Here is a 17,296-nt window from a genome sequence, read left to right as displayed (position 1 = left end):
GGCTATAGAGCAATGGCTGTGATTGCTGATGCTCAGCAGAAAAATGATGGGGCCAATATGGCAATGTTCTGATGGGGCCAATATGGCAATGTTCAACTCTCTGTTTGAAGATGACCTAGGCTGTGGGTGGCCAGACACTGTCTGACAATGGAATAGATATAGAGAAGAGCAGGAGGGCTCCCAAGGGCTTGATAAGGATGCAGTTATGCCTATGGCTGCTCCTTGCCTTTGGAGACTATAGGTACAGTACATACAGTATACTATAGGGGGAACACATGGCTCTCTAGTTATCCTTCTCTGCTCCCTCTTTAATTCCTCTAGCGTTAGCGATATTGTGTTGGATGCAGTTTATGACAGGGATACACTTGGGCTATGTGTTTGTTCAAATGCTGTGAACCGGTGCCAGAAGTATATAGAGTTTCATCTGTAAGAATGGTGGGAAAGAATTCTCTGTCACTCTTTTTGCCCTTACTCGGCTACATTCCGTTCATTATGTAACACTTCTTGTATTTGAGTGTATTTTTTCTTAAAATGGGCAGAGCTTTTTGACTCCTTTTATAAAATGAGCTCATGTTTCAGAAAGGGGGGTGGGAAGGGGGCAAAACAGAAAAAAATTGTCCTTGGTAAACTAGGGGGAGGGGGAGATTAGGTGACTTGTAACAAATCAGCTGTGTTATGTTTGAAGCAACTGACCTAAATACCGCCTCCTCAATTATACAGTTGCAAGTATCATAAGCTTTTGAAAAGGGTGCTAAGGAAGGATACAGTGGTACCTTTGGGTACGAACTTAATTCGTTTCGGAGGTCTGTTCTTAACCTGAAACCGCACTTAACCTGAGGTACCACTTTAGCTAATGGGGCCTCCCGCCCCGCCACCACACAATCTCTGTTCTCATCCTGAGGTAAAGTTCTTAACTTGAGGCACAACTTCTAGGGTAGTGGAGTCTGTAACCTGAAGTGTTTGTAATCTGAGGTGTTTGTAACCCAAGGTACCACTGTATTTTAACTAGGCAACTATCAGCGCAGTCCTCTGTGCTAAAGTTAGGGTTCTAGTGCCATGCAGGCAGAACGCATCTGGTAAAATTGTGAGGTCACTGGGCAACCTCTTGCTTGGAATAATGGATAAGGCAGCCACCTGAGGGCATTCTCCCATTCTACTTTTTTTTTTTTTTTTACGGGATAAAACGAACAGAACTGGATGTCTGCCAGAACTCAAAGCTTTATTCTATCTTCTTCAATTTCCTCCTAATTTCCTTCATAAATGCAAGTTTTGACCTTGCTTAAAAAAGTTCTTTTGGCTCAGCGAAAATGACATCCTGCCCTATGTTGGAATCAGGGTGAAGGGGAGAATATGTTGTAATTTTGGAATTGCTAGAAAGTAGTAAGGCATGTTATGTCTTCCAACCATTGTGCTTGACAAGCTGTGACCCGCAAGCTATGGTGTGAAGTTGGCTTGTTTTCACTAACCTTATTTTAACGGGAAATGTGCATAATAACAGTGCATATATTAGCAAAAGCAACATGTAATAAATCATTATACTGGAACGTGCTTGCAAAAATGCGTGTATTAGTCAAAACTGCATACAGAAATGTGTTTACCAGAAGAAAGTCGTACAAAAAGGGTGAAAAGCTTTCATGAGGATTAAGAAGAATAGCAAATTGCTGCAGAAATGTGGTGAAGTAAATTTAAGATTGGAAAAGTGAAACACGTAGAGAACTGAAGTTGACAGATTTGCCCATTGCCCAGGGATGAGTAGCGTCAGGGCTGGCAGGGAGGCCACTTTGTGTGTGTGAGGGGAGAGCTGGATGTCAGGGTTGGCCCTCCACCCCGAATCCAATTTTAAAGTGTCATTCCAGGAAATTTAATTGCTGCTGGCAAGGAGAAGAGGAGGATTAGAGTTGAACTTGGTCAATCCCTATTTACCCATGAACTTGCTGGGTAGCCCTAGGCCAAATCAGTTTCACTCTATAGTTCCAGGGACTAATAGTAATATATTAGTGAGCAACAAACTTCTGTAAAGATGAATGCAGTAAAAATGCCTAGATGCTGCTTCTGTTCTAAACTGCTCTGCAGGTAGTAAATAATTGGATTGTGTGAAGTAGTTTTTATTTTATTATAAATATACCATTCCTGTGCCACATCTGAAATATAGGGGGGCAATATTAGCTTTTCTGACTCTTGTCTCGACTCGTGTTGTGGGATGCATGGGTTACTGTGCTCGGCATTCTGTCTGTGTAAACTATAATAAGCCTTTAGGAAACCTTGTCAAAGGCAACTTGATCCGCAGCTCCTCAGATTAATGATTAACAAGGCAGGAATGTTTGACCTTAGTGTGTTCCCAGGGATGTGTGCTGTTTCTCTGTGTGTGATGAAAGGGTGTGTTGAGCTGAAAAGGGGCTTCTGATATGTTTTGTATAATTGCCTATGTAAATATTTTTCTAAAGAAAGTAATACGGGCCACACATTTCGCATTAAAAAAAATACTTTGAAAACATTTGTTTTTAACCTCATTTGCCATAGTTCCTTGGAAATTTGATTGCTAAACTTGTATAGGGTAGGTGGAGAAAGTGGTGGGTAGTTTATAATGCTGATATTCTATGCTTAACCAACATGGGTGGTTTATCCACGGCTCACTTCCCATTTAACTTTCCATTTTGCACCATCTCAGGTTTCCTTATTTGTGAAGTGAGGACACTGTTCTCTGCTAGGTAGAGCTGTGGAAACAAATTATTATAGCCTATTTATAGTTTTCTAAGATTGAGTGCCACTCTCTAAACCGTTAACATGAAAGGGAATAACTCTCTGACTGTGGTGGTATTACAAGCATTTCTGTCTAGCATGTTCCTTCTGAGTTACTTGGATTTCTTTAATTTTTAGTAAGGAAGTGGCCAAATAGCTTGCATGTGTTCTCTATGGTCACCATCGCTCACAACTGAACTGAAATTCAGCAAACTTTTTAGAAGCACAATTCTTGAGCGGTCATGCTCATGACAACTTCCATCTTATCCTATCTGCTGGGACATGCACAAGTCCCTGGGACATGCGCAAGTCCTCCCTCCCTCCCTCCCTCACGCACTCTGCAGACATGCATACTGGATGGAATGCATGGGTGTTGCTCTGCTAATAGAAGGCATCTGTCAGCAGAATGGTGAAAGGGACAATTTTTGGCAATTCCGTCTCTTCCCCTTGAAGTATGTATTGGTGGCCTTTTTGAGTGGGTGGGAAGTATGATAATAATGATAATAATAACAATTTTTATTATTTTATTTTATTTTTTCCCCGTCCATCTGGCTGGGTTTCCCCAGCCACTCTGGGCAGCTTACAGCATATATAAAACATAGTAAACTATCAAACATTTAAAAACTTACCAGTACATGGCTGCCTTCAGATGTCTTCTAAAAGTTATGTAGTTCTTTATCTCCTTGACATCTGAAGGGAGGGTGTTCCACTACCGAGAAACCTCCCCCCTTGGTTTTGTTGTTTGTTTGGTGGTTTTGCTTTGTTTTATAACAGGTAGAGGGGACGCGGGTGGCGCTGTGGGTAAAACCTCAGCGCCTAGGACTTGCCGATCGTATGGTCGGCGGTTCGAATCCCCGCGGCGGGGTGAACTCCCTTCGTTCGGTCCCAGCTCCTGCCCACCTAGCAGTTCGAAAGCACCCTTAAGTGCAAGTAGATAAATAGGTACCGCTTTATAGCAGGAAGGTAAATGGCATTTCCATGTACTGCGCTGGTGCAGGCTAGCCAGAGCAGCTTCGTCACGCTGGCCACGTGACCCGGGAGTGTCTTCGGACAGCGCTGGCCCCCAGCCTCTTAAGCGAGATGGGCGCGCAACCCCAGAGTCGGTCACGACTGGCCTGTATGGGCAGGGGTACCTTTACCTTTACCTATAATGGGTAGGCAACCTAAGGCCCGGGGGCCGGATCTGGCCCAATTGCCTTCTCAATCCGGCCTGCAGACAGTCCGGGAATCAGTGTGAGTAGAATGTGTGCTTTTATTTAAAATGCATCTCTGGGTTATTTGTGGGGCATAGGAATTCATTCCCCCCCCCAAAAAAAATAGTCCGACCCACCACATGGTCTGAGGGACAGTGGACCCAGCCCACGGCTGACTCGTGTTTTATAAGTTGTTTGGAGTTGCTCTGGCAAGAAAAAGTGACTAACAATTTTAATTAATTATATTAATAATTCCCCTGCAGGCAGCCCCTCATGCCCTGCAAAATCTGTTAAGGGGTGTTTTTTAAGCCTCTGGAGCACATGTTGAGATGGGGGCTGTAGGGAGAAGGAGGAATTGCTGAATACTGCCTCACTCACTGTTCCACTGATGGACACCTTCCATCAGCTGAGAAACACATTGGATCCCACCCATTTTCAGCAGGGAACATGCTATATAAGATCTTTCATTTCTTTTTAGACACATGTGCCATCTGCTTCTCATAACTGAGCTCAGGGCAAACCTGTTTCGCCTGCCCCTGATTTTCGGTAGAAGCCACTTGTGGGCAGCTTTCATTGGCCTGCCCTGATGTCTGTCATGATCTCTCCCCACCCCCACTCCACCTTCTTGGAACATATTTTCATATGACTTCTGGCTTCCCCTCCTCTAGTGTGGCAGACAGTAGGTGTTTAGAATCTTTTGCTCATTTTTTTATTTATTTTTATTACATGGCTTGTTGGATCATCAGGTTCTAAGAAATTGTCATTAATGCAGGTGTGGGCCTTCATATTTTGCTTGTGAGGACATTTTGGTCAAGCCACACCCACCTGCCATACACATGTGGGGCAGGTAAGGAAGGTTCAAGTGAAAGCAGGGTTGCAGCTGCCTGCAAAGCCCTTTGTAGAGCACTCCGCAAGACCCATCAGTCAGCTGATTGTCACACGGTTTGATTGTGACATCAGGTGATTGACAGGAGAGTGGCACTGCCCTCTTGCCAAAAATGGCACGTTGAGGTTGCGGGAGATAAAAATCTGTGCTGCTGACCAGCTCCAGACCTGTTCCCCACCCCCGGCATGCTACCAGGGTGGATTTAATGTACGGTAAATCAAATCGATTTAAATCACAATTTAAATCACTAGTCAGTAAGACTTGATTTAAATCATTTTTTTACAGGAGGACTCATTCTTGCTGCTATAATCTTAATATTTACAACTAGATGAAGGTTTCATTTTTGGAATAATAAATTTTCAGTGTAGTTTTTACAGTTATATCAAAAATTACTAATTTGGTTATACTATTAGAAATACAAAGACAGGTAATTATAAAATCATTGTTTATATTTGGACAACTTTTCTGCTGTACTTTATTGTAAGGAGAAAAATAATCATTTTCTTAATAACAATTTAAACAGTTTATTTAACAAAGCAATAACATTTTAGCATATGTACCCATGTTTGTTAACTGATGTGGTTAAACGATTATTTTTTTTTTAAAAAAAAAACCTTAGACTGAGTTTTAGTACACATGAAAAACTTAAAACAAATCTTTATTTCCTGATGAATAGCCTTTGGATTATAATGTAACTTAAATAGAAAACTGTCTTTAGAAACATTTTTCCTCCAAAAGCATTTTACAGTGGTACCTCTAGTTATGAACTTAATTCTTTCTGGAGGTCCATTCTTAACCTTAAACTGTTCTTAACTAGAGGCGTGCTTTTGCTAATGGGGCCTCTTGCTGCCGCTGCACCACCGGCACACGATTTCTGTTCTCATCCTGGGGCAAAGTTCTCAACTCGAGGTAAGCCTTCCAGGTTAGCGGAGTTTGAAACCTGAAGTGTTTCTAACCTGAGGCATTTGTAACTAGAGGCACCACTGTATTTTAAAAATCTGATTTAAATAAAAAAAGTCCAATTTAAATAAAACTGATTTTCAAATATATATATATATATTTAAAAAATCATTGATTTTCATCCTCCCTGCCTGCAATCCTGGTTTAAAACATGTAATCTTCTTGCCAACGTCAAAGTGAGCTTGCTGAAACTAACCATAGTTAAGCATAACCACAGTTCCATGTTTGAATGACATGGCAAGCTGTGGTTAAGTAAGCGGAATCCGAAATTCCTCCTCCCAGTCACATGCGGAGAAGGGTAAAAACAAACGCCCAAGGCTTGCTGTGGCTCAGTCACATTATGCGGGGCTACAGTTTAGCATGACAATCAAATGCAGACATAAATTGGAATAATGGGTTGTTCCTCATTGCATAATTGCTTGCAGGAGTTAATCATGCTGTTACACCCTCATTTTATAATGACGCCTAATTATTTGAAATATAGACCCTGAGAATTCAGCAGCTCAGAAAACTCTTTGTTTCGTGCCATATGATTGTTGCAACTTGCTTGACCCAAACAGTGGCTCACTGTTGAGCGCTTTTACCCTTTCTTAGAGGGGGTGATGTTTAGAGGGGATTCCTTGCCCATTAGCAGCATTTGAGGGTTAATAGAAAAGAGTGCCTGCGTTGGCTTGTATATATAGCTGGAAGAACTTGGTCAGTAACCGGATTTAAAGCGTGTGGGAGGTAAAGCAGCATAATAACAAAAACAAATCTCTTGGTGTCCTATAAAAGGGAATGGAAAAAAAAACTGATGGAGGACTCACATTGGAACAACTTGTCATGCTTGTTTATAAGTAATTTTGAAAGGTGGTTGGTTTACATTACTACTGTGTTTAAATGCTTGCTTTATTTATTAAACCTCTTAGTGCCTGAGAGCTGCCTTATGTAGAAAAAAACTTATCCTCAATTGCTGGCTGTGTACAGATGATAGAATTTTAGGGACTGGAATTGTTAGTTTATCATTTGCCTGTGTACATATGTGCCTGTGGTCTTGGCTGCATCCAGCTTTGAAGTTTTCATAGCTCTTGAACTGCATCATAGGAAAACAGAAACCAGCTTCAAATTATGGTTAAAGCAGTTTTTTGAAATAGGGGTGTGGGGTGGCGGGGTGGCATTACACACAGAAGCCCCTCTCTTGTATGTTGCTTCCTCCCTTTGCCCCCTACACCAGGGGTCAGCAACCTAAGGCCCATGGACCCCCGCTGCCCACTCGGTTGGCTCTCATGCGTCACACTATACTGGCACAGAGCAGAGTGGGGACCACCTTCTGCGATGCTGGTTGGCTTCCCATTGGCTGCAAGAAGCTCCTGCAGCCAATGGGATGCTGCACAAGCCTCCTCCACACCAGAAGGAACGCCGGAAATAGCGTTTGCACATGCGTGTGTGCGCGCACTCCGGCCCACTGCGGTGCCTGTGGTATGGTGAACTGGCCTAAGCCACAAAAACTTTGCCGACCCCTTCCCTACACTTTTGTGAATTTACCACTTACCGGTACTCTCAACAAGCCATACTTTACTTTACTTTCAACTGAACCTGGGTAACTAGGGTTTGCAAATTCAGGAATGCAAACTAGGACCAAATTCGGCAAACTGTGTTTAAGGTTGCTGTTTGTTTGTTTGTTTGTTTATTAATATTTTGAAGAATATATACATATGTGCCCAAGAGATGGATGCTGGAAGAACACACGTGACACGTGACAACTACCAACACCTTTGTAGGACGGCTTGCCTCATGCTTTCAAAAATACTTTGAAAAGACACGATTTCTGCTTAAATAAAGAAATAAAATTAAAATCTCTTCCACAGAATTATGGCCTTGAAACGGACAACATGAAGAACTTGCTTCTTAAGCTACGAGCTTCTTCCAACAATCTGCAAAACTACATTGGCAGCCGGAGGAAAAGTTCAAATTATGATGGAAATACCTCACGCAAGCCTCCTAATGAATTCCTTACCTCAGTGGTGGAGCTTATTGGTGCTGCTAAGGCTTTGCTGACGTGGCTGGACAGGTAGGATATCTTGTATGCTTTTAACACAAACAATAAGAAGGTAATCCATATCTTTTAAGAATTGTATTCCCTCCTCCAACCTCCCCCCAAAAACATTTTCCCCCCCCAAGGCAGACTTTAGAGGGAAGCTGGGACATAGACATTTCTCCTTGCTTGCCTTCCAGGGAGTCTTTGTTTACAAATAGCATTTATCTTGCAGTATCTTAAGTGTGGAAGTAGGACTTTTCCAAGTGTCCTTCAGCATGACAGCACCTCCACTTTGAAACTCCCTGTCTATTGATATTAGGCATGTGCCTTCGCTGTACTATTTTGGTGCCTGTTAAAAAATGCTTTGTTTCAGCAAGTCTATACAGATATGTAAATACAACACTTATTTTAATATCTAATTTTATTTTATAATGCCTATTTTTAAAACTGCTGTTTTTTATTTTATTTTTAGGCTAACTTGTTTTTAACATCTGATTTTATCAGCAATTTTAATTTATCTTCATATAAACTGTGTAGAGTTTTTGACGATTAAATGGTATATAAATCCTGTTAATTTTTTAAAAAAGTACAGTAAATAATATTGCACCTCAAAGTGGTACTGTTTTCCCATATGCTACTGCAAGGAAGGATTACATGGAAGTTTGCCACTTTGCATTGGGCCATACTTGACCCAAATTCCCTTAAAACAACAATGAAATCATTCCATGACTTACAGTGAAATCCTATACATAGCTGTTCAGAAAAGAATCCCATTGAATTTAGTGGGGTTTTCTCGCAGGTAAGTGGTTTAGGATTGCAGCCTGAATTTTCTGTTTCTCCACTATATGATAATAGGGAATTTGGAGTCGCCCCAGAGAAGTGAAGGGCTGAGAGGCAGAAAGCATTCCTTTCATCTTCTGGCTAATACTGTTGATAAGTTAAGGTAGCTTTCATCAAGTTTGTGCCTGCAATCTGTTTTGGACTGCAACTCCCATCAGCCTCATCGAGCACGACTGTACTGCCAGGGGCAAATACGAATTGTAGTCCAAAAACAGCTGGAGCGCAGCAGGTTGGTGAAGGCTGATCTATGGAGACAGTTGCGGATATTTCCCCAGTTTGAGGCCCGAGATAAACACAAAAGTCTCTCACATCCTGCCAGCCCTCCAAAGAACCCTGATAGTGTGACAGGAAGAGACATCATGAGAGAGATTGTGGAAATGACAGGATCTTGTTGAGAAGCTGGAATGGATTTTGTTTTTAACCAGGGCTTGGAGCCGTTGACTGGCAGCTCTCTGCATTCTTTCTTCATCCACATTATATTGTAGTCCCCCCCCCTTCCCAATTTCATTGTTTATAATACAGTATGTGCATACAGTGGTACCTTGGGTTAAGAACTTAATTCATTCTGGAGGTCCGTTCTTAACCTGAAACTGTTCTTAACCTGAAGCACCACTTTAGCTAATGGGGCCTCCCGCTGCTGCTGCTGCGCCGCCGGAGCACGATTTCTGTTCTCATCCTGAAGCAAAGTTCTTAACCCAAGGTACTATTTCTGGGTCAGCGGAGTCTGTAACCTGAAGCATATGTAACCCGAGGTACCACTGTATTGTATTTGTTGTTTGGTGAACTGCTTAGAGACTGTCTTAGTATATGTGGTATGTAAATATGTAATAACTTCATCGCAAATCTTTCTTTTGAATACTGTGGACCAGTTACTTAGTTTCAGGGCTGCTATATGTTGTGGCCTTTCCTGGTTTGCTTTCCCCTTTCTGTCCTTACGCCACCACTTTTGGCAAAGCACAACGTGAAAGTGGGACAAACCTCAACTTTCCCGTGATCAGAAGAACCGGGTGAGATGAGAACTCATTGCAAGCAGAGTTTTTGATATCTGGATTAGGGCATAAGTGTGGTCATTGTAAGCAGCCATAAAAAGAGTTAAGACCTAACTAAAAAGTTTTTCTTTTAAAACAACAAGCACGGGAGTTTATAGCAGACCTGTTATTAAATATACTAAGCTTGTGGTAATGACTACTGTTGTGTGGCCTCTCTTTTTTCTTAAAGACGCATTCTTTTCTTACCACAGGACGCCGTTTACAGGGATAGCTGACTTTTCTGTGACTAAGAACAAAGTCATTCAGCTCTGCTTGGATCTTACTACCACTGTTCAGAAGGTCAGTTGATACACTGTGTCTATAACCCACCAACCAATCTCCATCTGATCTTGTTCCATCCACATTTTACAAAAAGGAGGGCAAAACGTTGGGTGTGTGGAAGTAAATGCAATACAATTTTACATGTAGCTTGGTAACAGAAACAAATTGGAGTCCTGGGGATTTTTAGAAATCATTAGAGGAAGCAGGTGTATGGAGACCATTGCCAAGTTTTGTTGCTCTGGCCTCCCACAGTCGACACTGGGGGGAAAACCAAAACCCTTCCAGTGTTGTTTTTAGGAATTATTTACTTGGTAAGCCTATTGATTTAGCTTGTTGTAAAACTCCACACCTATAAGTCACCCAGTTACTCTGCAGCATTTTATTGCATGGGCATGTGGGGTACATTTTATGAAAATTTGGGCCATGTACAAGCATTAATCTTCCCTAGATAATTGGTAATGCTTCCTTTATTTGAATTTTCTTTTTATTGACCAATGTGGTATAAAGGCTGTCTTGTGATAAACCAGTTCTCATTACGCGTAGCTATGTGTGTTTTCTGCAGTAGCCCCTTCAGTTATAAAACTTTATAGTAGACGAGGCACATCTCTGGTTCTATTTTAAATATACTTTAAATGCCCATTTCTTTACTGTGGCCTTTGGGGGTTGATTTAGGACATGGCGGATGTTGAGATGCATTTAAAATGGCCTATTTTGTCTTCCTCCAGTTTTATAATTTTAAAACACAATTAGATAATGTTAAGTTTTAAATATTTTACTGTTATATATTTATATGAATGTAAACCACTTTGAGAGGCAGTCTTCCCTGAAAAGTAGTAGCATTGTTGCCCAGAATTTAGCAACATGGCTGTTCAGTGGCCATGCCCTTTCCCATCTTGGATTGAATGCTAAATATTTAAAGTCTCCCCTAGATTTAAGCTAGGCTGTCCATCTTGAAATTTCTGCTTATGCACTTTTTCAAAAGTAGAGAAAACACTATAATCTTCTAAACGAGCTTCTTTTAGTTCAAAGTCTCCTTGTAGTTTTTGCTGAGTAAATAATACTTTGGCTTGAATTCCTTCAGTGGCATATTTGGAGAGGGTTCTTTTATTTTTGTGTTAAAAGCATACACACACACGACCAAAGGCTTTAAATGTGTGCACACATTCTGAATCAAGAAGTGCAAATGGAGTTTCACTGGTGCAATAGAGCTTTCCTGGCCACAGCTTCCAAACATTGCCCCCCCCCCCCGAAAGTCAAAAACCTTTCAGAGCAGAGTGGGATCCAGTGTCGGAGTCGACTGTTAAAGGGGGGGGGGACCAGCATAAATCAGAGCTCCCTGCCCCCCTTGTGTGAGCAGAAATTCCTTCTGTTCATGAAAGGTACAATGCATGTTGTAAAGTGCATGTTGAAAGGGAAGGCTTGTAGCTCAGGGGCGGAGCACACACTTCTTATGCCAGAGGTCCCAGGTTCAGTCCCTGCTGTCTTCAGGTAAAGGTAAAGGGTAAGGGACCCCTGACCATTAGGTCCAGTTGTGACCGACTCTGGGGTTGCGGCGCTCATCTCACTTTATTGGCCGAGGGAGCCGATGTACAGGCTCCAGGTCATGTGGCCAGCATGATTAAGCCGCTTCTGGCAAACCAGAGCAGTGCACGGAAACACCGTTTACCTTCCTGCTGGAGCGGTACCTATTTATCTACTTGCACTTTGATGTGCTTTCGAACTGCTAGGTTGGCAGGAGCAGGGACCAAGCAACGGGAGCAAACCCTGTCGCGGGGATTCGAACTGCCGACCTTCTGATCAGCAAGTCCTAGGCTCTGTGGTTTAACCCACATCGCCACCCGGGCCGGGCAAAACATCTACCTCCTCTCTGAAACTGTGGAGCGCTCCTGCCAGCCAGTGTTGACAATACTGAGCTAGATGACCTCTGTTTGACCCTCTTGTTTCTTTAACAAATCATTTTACCCTTTGTGAGTAAAGGCTGTGTGATAGAGAGGACCATGTGTGCCAGATGTGATATTGCTTATATTTCTTGCTAGCAGAATCAGATCATGGAAGGTGCAGGTATATTGCCAGAATCACCTGTGAATTTTCTTGCAAATGTAAAATGGATTCCTTGGGTTCCACTGGGTTTTTCTTGTAGAAGTTGCATGCAGAATCTGCTTGCATGGAGGGAATCGTTGCTTCATGTGAGTAACTGTGTTTCTGCATGGAGAGCAAGCCTCTCTGGACCGTTGCCAAAGGCATCTAAATGTCAACTGTATTCCGCACATCTTTGACTTACTGTACAAGTCAGCAGTGTCAAAAGTGTCAGTTTACTGCTGCATAAGGGTCTTCCGCTAATAGAATATTTGCTTTCTCTCTTTTTTAAAAAAAGGACTGTCCTGTGTCTGAAATGGAAGATAAAGTTCTCAGTGTAGTAAGTGCAAAAGTTTCTGTTTAAACTCTTTCTTTGAATGCCTTCCTGTTCAAAACTGCTCTTAAGAGACAATACTGATTTGAAAAGAAGCTTTGTGTGCTAACGGAGCTCACGTACCTTGTGCTGCTTGCATTTCATTCTTCTCATCATCCAAGATGGAACTTCTGCCCCGTGTCTCATGGGAAGAAGCACAAGTTCCTTACTGGATGATAGAGAAGAGTGGGAATCAGGAAGTGCAAGAGATCTGAAGTCATTTGTAGTGTGACACTTGGAGCAAGTGGAATGAAGCCAATTGCTGCTGCTACGCTTCTAGGTATATAAATGAAACACACCACTTTTTATAATTTACTGCTGAATTACTAAAGTAACAAACCGTGGGCTTATTTTGTTTTGCTTGCCTAAGGAGTTGCCGGCTGATTCTTCAAACATTATTGCATAGGCATACATTAGCATTCTGACACATGAAAAAATCCTGACACCCAATCATTCAAAAGCCCAGGAGCATTAAAGCTGTCAGTGTGGCAGCATATGTACCTTGTTCTTACAGAAGACCTGCACCGCTTATGGTTTCTAATTGCACTTGGTCTGAAAGGGAGTTTTCCCAAATATTTTTGCAGCAGTCTTGTGACTGGAAGAGGGATGCATTGACATGCTTGTTATATTTTTGCAGTGGTTAATCATCTCTTCCTGCTTTTGGCTTGCATCGGGCTGTGTTCTTTGATAAGGCCTTCCGCCTGCTGATAGATGCTTAGGAATTCACAATAGCTAAAAATAAACACACACACATTTCAATCAAACATAGAACAATTAAAGAGTATTTTACTGTCCACCGCCCCCAGTTTTTCCATATTCCCTCCCATGTATGCATTGCAGTGGTTACTACATTTTTTTTTGTTTTTGCTTTTATTTATTTATTTAACTGTAAAAAATGGCATGTGTGTTAGTCATTTTGTTAAATATTACGTATACTGAGTCAGATTGCTATCTCCATACATCCCACCCATTTTTTTTTGTCTGTCAATGCCTTTTCTAAGGTCTTGGGGATCTTCTTTTTCACAACCTTGCTGGCTGTCATCCATTTAAAATTGAGATGCCCTAGCTCTTTCTTAGGGCTTTTGTGAATGCAAAGTGTTTGCTGCACTGCTAAACTTCACAACAGCTGCTTCTCACTTTGCCTACATTGTCCTCAGAAATGTCGAGGCACCATCCTGTATGCATTAGCCGTTTGGTGTATCTTTACATTTTTATTGCTGTTTTACAATAAATTTTAATTTCCCCCTCCCAACAAAAAACCCCAAACATACATCATTATTTTGAATTAAAGGCAGCTTACCTAACAGTGAAAAATAAAAAAAAGAATTAAAAATAAAATATTAAAAATTCCACCTGCATGGATCTAATTAACTGTACCCAAATAGAAAAGTCTTTAAATGCTTATGGGTGGGGGAGGAGGGGAGAAATTCTTAAGTAATGTTGATTTTTGTGAGATTCCAGGGGGATAGGGTTTTATTGTTGAGGGGAACCAGAAAGAAAATGCATTCCCTTTTTTCTGATTTGGTGCATAAGTGATAAAACTGAGATGATGTTCTTGATCGGTAATGATGAAAGTCTTAGGATTTAAGAGTGGAGGGAGTCTCCAAGAATCTGAGCTATTTAGGGCTTTAAAGGTCATATACAATTGGACTCTGAACATGGCGTCGGTGCATATGATGCTCTGACCCTCTTCCTTTAAGGAGTAAGCCATTGTGCTCTTCAGTACCCAAAGCTTCCCAACTGTAAACAAGAGCAGCCCTTTGTGGAGCTCATTAGTGGCCTTGCTTCAAGTTACAAAGGCCTGAATTATGGCTGCAGGATTTGAATATGTCACAAAGGACCAGGAGCTTTCTTACCAGATGTAGTTGATGAACGGTAGTGCTAACAGCTGCTGCAGCCTATAAATCTGGATGCAGTGACCTCTTTACTTGTGGGGAGGACAGAGGGGCTGCGTTATGTTGTACGACAAAAAACAATTGCAAAAGTAATCCTGGTGTTCTTCCTTTGTTTTAGTCCAAGGTTCTAAATGGAATTTGCGATAAGACAATCCGATCTACAACTGATCCGTTGATGAGCCAGGGTGCGTGTCTCGAGGAGGTTCATTTAACGAACATCAAACCTGGGGAAGGCCTGGTAAGAATGTTTTCCTTCCTCCAATCCTGAATTGCTGCCCACTTAGCATTTTTTCAAGTGCATCTATAGTGGCTAATGTGATGAAACTGGTGTGAGTTTTAAGTATACAATCCAGAGCTCTACGTGCACAGGAACTTTCAATCTTTTCTACAAAGAATAGAGGATCCTACTGTTCAGTATCCCTGTGTATCTAGAGGGGTGGAGAAGATCTTACAACAGAGAGCTCCATACTAGCATTGATACCTTTGTACGGAAGCCATCACTGCTGCTGTCGAGCTGTAACATTACTAAGAATGCTAATGTCAAGTTGTTGACAGAAGAAACAAGTTATTTAGTTTAATAATGTAAAATCTAGACAATAAAGACCTTCCCCTTTCAGTGGCAATAAGTTTGAGGTAAGCAGAGCTGTTCAAGTGGTGTATACCCTCCTCAGAAAATGTTTTGCACCAAAAAAGAGCTGAATTCTGCATGTATTGTGTGTTTATCAAGAATGGTTGCTTACATTGTAGCCAGACAACAGGTTTTCAGGAGACATTGTTGTATACCTTGGAAAATTAACATATTGTGTTTTCATTCTGTCAGTTTGTCCCCCAGCCAATCAGCGTCTCTGAGTCAAACTGTTTTTGCCAAGTTTTGTTTGTGTAGCTCATAGGAAAAAGCTGCAAATAGCTCCTGCCAACAAATGTGTATATTTTGGTTTTGCTCTCATGGACACCTATTGGATAGTACACCTCCGCAATGACTTGGAGCTGTGTGCGCGCATGTGATGATGGGGAAATATTTTATTTTAACTACACAAAAGGATGCATTCTTATCAGTCATCATGGTCCCTGCCAACTCTACAATTCTGTGATTCTGTACCTTCACATGCAATTCTTTAAAGGACTGAAGGGGAAACCCAAAAGGAATCCTTGGCTCAGCCTTGCAATGCAAGACTTTTTCCTTATCCAGGTCCCCCTAGGAGTAAAATTGTCTAGATCAGATCCTTCTTCAGTTTTGCTATTCTGTTGAGTTGCATGAGACTCAAGATAAGCAATTCCCATTAGAAAAGAGGATTTGAATTGATGAACTTTTTCCTTATCTGCAGTGAGACACTCTCTCACTCCTTTTATACCAGGGGTGGCCGGTATGGTGCCCCCAGAGGACTTTCTTGGTGTCCACAGCACCCTGCCACCTCCTGGCCTGTCCCCCTGCTGAAATTAGACCTGAAAGCAGCATTCTGTTGATATCAGTAAATAGTTTGTGGTGTCTGCTTGGTTGCAGTATGTGTTGGATGCCACTGAGAAATCCTTCAGTGTGTCCATGAGTCCAAAAAGGTTGGTGACCGGGTTTACACAGTTAAACAGTGTTTCATTGGGACTGGTGCTAGAGTGGGATTATGGGAAAAGTTGCTCTTCATAAATAGTTGTCTCTATAGAGCCTCAATATAATTGTGGATGCGCTATAATTACTGTTGTGCTAAATTTATCTTTTTAACTATCCATCTTAGGGAATGTATATAAAATCTACTTACGATGGATTGCATGTTGTTACTGGAACAACAGAAAACGTGAGTATTTTTTAATGTTTTCCTCCAAACAGAATTAATTAAAGCTATCTTAGATGAAGATGAGATCCAAGAAGCAAACTTGATTAAAAGCAGATTCTGAAGTCATATTTTTATTTATTTGGGTTTTGCAACATTATCATTAACTTATCATTGACTGTGGTAATTAAGTGTGTGCTTGTCTGATGGTGTCTGCCTGTCTAATATCAACCCCTTAGTTTAGTTTGCAGTATGCAAATAGAGAAGAGTGTTTCAAAATGCCGCTGGGGTTTGAAATAACTGGAATTACCAGAACTATTGTTGAGTAAAGCGCTTATAGTGTTTGGTCTAGTAAATGCTGGCTGAGCAAATATGTACTTCCATAATGTGCTCTGTCCTTTATAAAAGCAGCAGCAGGATGTTTAGACTAGTAATAGAATGTAAGATTCCATTTGCTTCCTGGGACAAACACATTTTTCAAGATAACAGAAACAGATCTTTTTAATTGCAAAACCTCTGAATGGTCAAAAGGGAAAGGCTGGTTGAATGATAACATTTCTGCTGAACTGAAAGAGCGCTTGGCAGAGTTGAGAATGAAAATACAGATTTTGATGCTGATTGTAAAGCTTTAAAAACTTATACATGTGCAAGTGTTTAAATCTGTCAGAATATCTGATGACTTTGAGTTACAGTTTGAATAAAAGTTCCTGGATTGCGTGGCACATATATCTCAGAATTTTATAAGCATGCAGACTGTTACTGATTCCCTCCTTCCCTAAAGAAAACACAGCAGGTTAGCAGTCATAAACCTTTGGATCTCCTTTATCTCTCTTAGAGCTTGCTTGAAAAATCCTAGCTTCCTTTTTTATATATATATATATATAATATTTTATTAAGTTTTACAAAAGAAAAAAGTTAACAAACCAACAAAAATCAACAAAAATCACAAAAGAAAAAAACACATAAAAAAGAAAATTTAGCATAAAAAAAAACTCTCTTTCAGATTTGTAACCTTCAAGACCTTATTTCCCTTACTTCCACCCGCCTCCCTTTCTTGTATTCCACTTAAAAATTAGTTCAGCAAGATCATTCGTTATTCATTTTCATCCTTTATCCTTCCCTTTGTACTCTTATTTATCTTAGTCACTAGAACCCCTTTGTTTCATTTTCAATGTCCTCAGCATTCATATATTTTACAATGTTTTTGTAGGTAGGGGACTGCATATCTCCACAGAGGAGCAAGT

The 17,296-nt window shown here is 41.1% G+C and overlaps 1 protein-coding gene across 1 annotated transcript in view; it reads left to right on the top strand.

Moving 5' to 3' along the window:
• The window catches only part of CNKSR3 (CNKSR family member 3), a 63,754-nt gene that overhangs the window by 29,650 nt on the left and 16,808 nt on the right, over positions 1-17,296 (top strand). The window contains exons 3-7 of the mRNA XM_081854348.1: positions 7,626-7,828; positions 9,876-9,963; positions 12,320-12,361; positions 14,408-14,527; positions 16,017-16,076. Of these exons, the coding sequence (XP_081710474.1) occupies positions 7,626-7,828; positions 9,876-9,963; positions 12,320-12,361; positions 14,408-14,527; positions 16,017-16,076 (513 nt within the window). The remainder of the gene's footprint in view (positions 1-7,625; positions 7,829-9,875; positions 9,964-12,319; positions 12,362-14,407; positions 14,528-16,016; positions 16,077-17,296) is intronic.

The sequence above is a fragment of the Podarcis erhardii genome (assembly GCF_964252035.2).
Source record: "Podarcis erhardii genome assembly, chromosome: 3".
NCBI lineage: Eukaryota > Metazoa > Chordata > Lepidosauria > Squamata > Lacertidae > Podarcis > Podarcis erhardii.
Note: the sequence above shows the minus strand (reverse complement) of the source record. Positions and strands in the feature narration are given on the sequence as shown.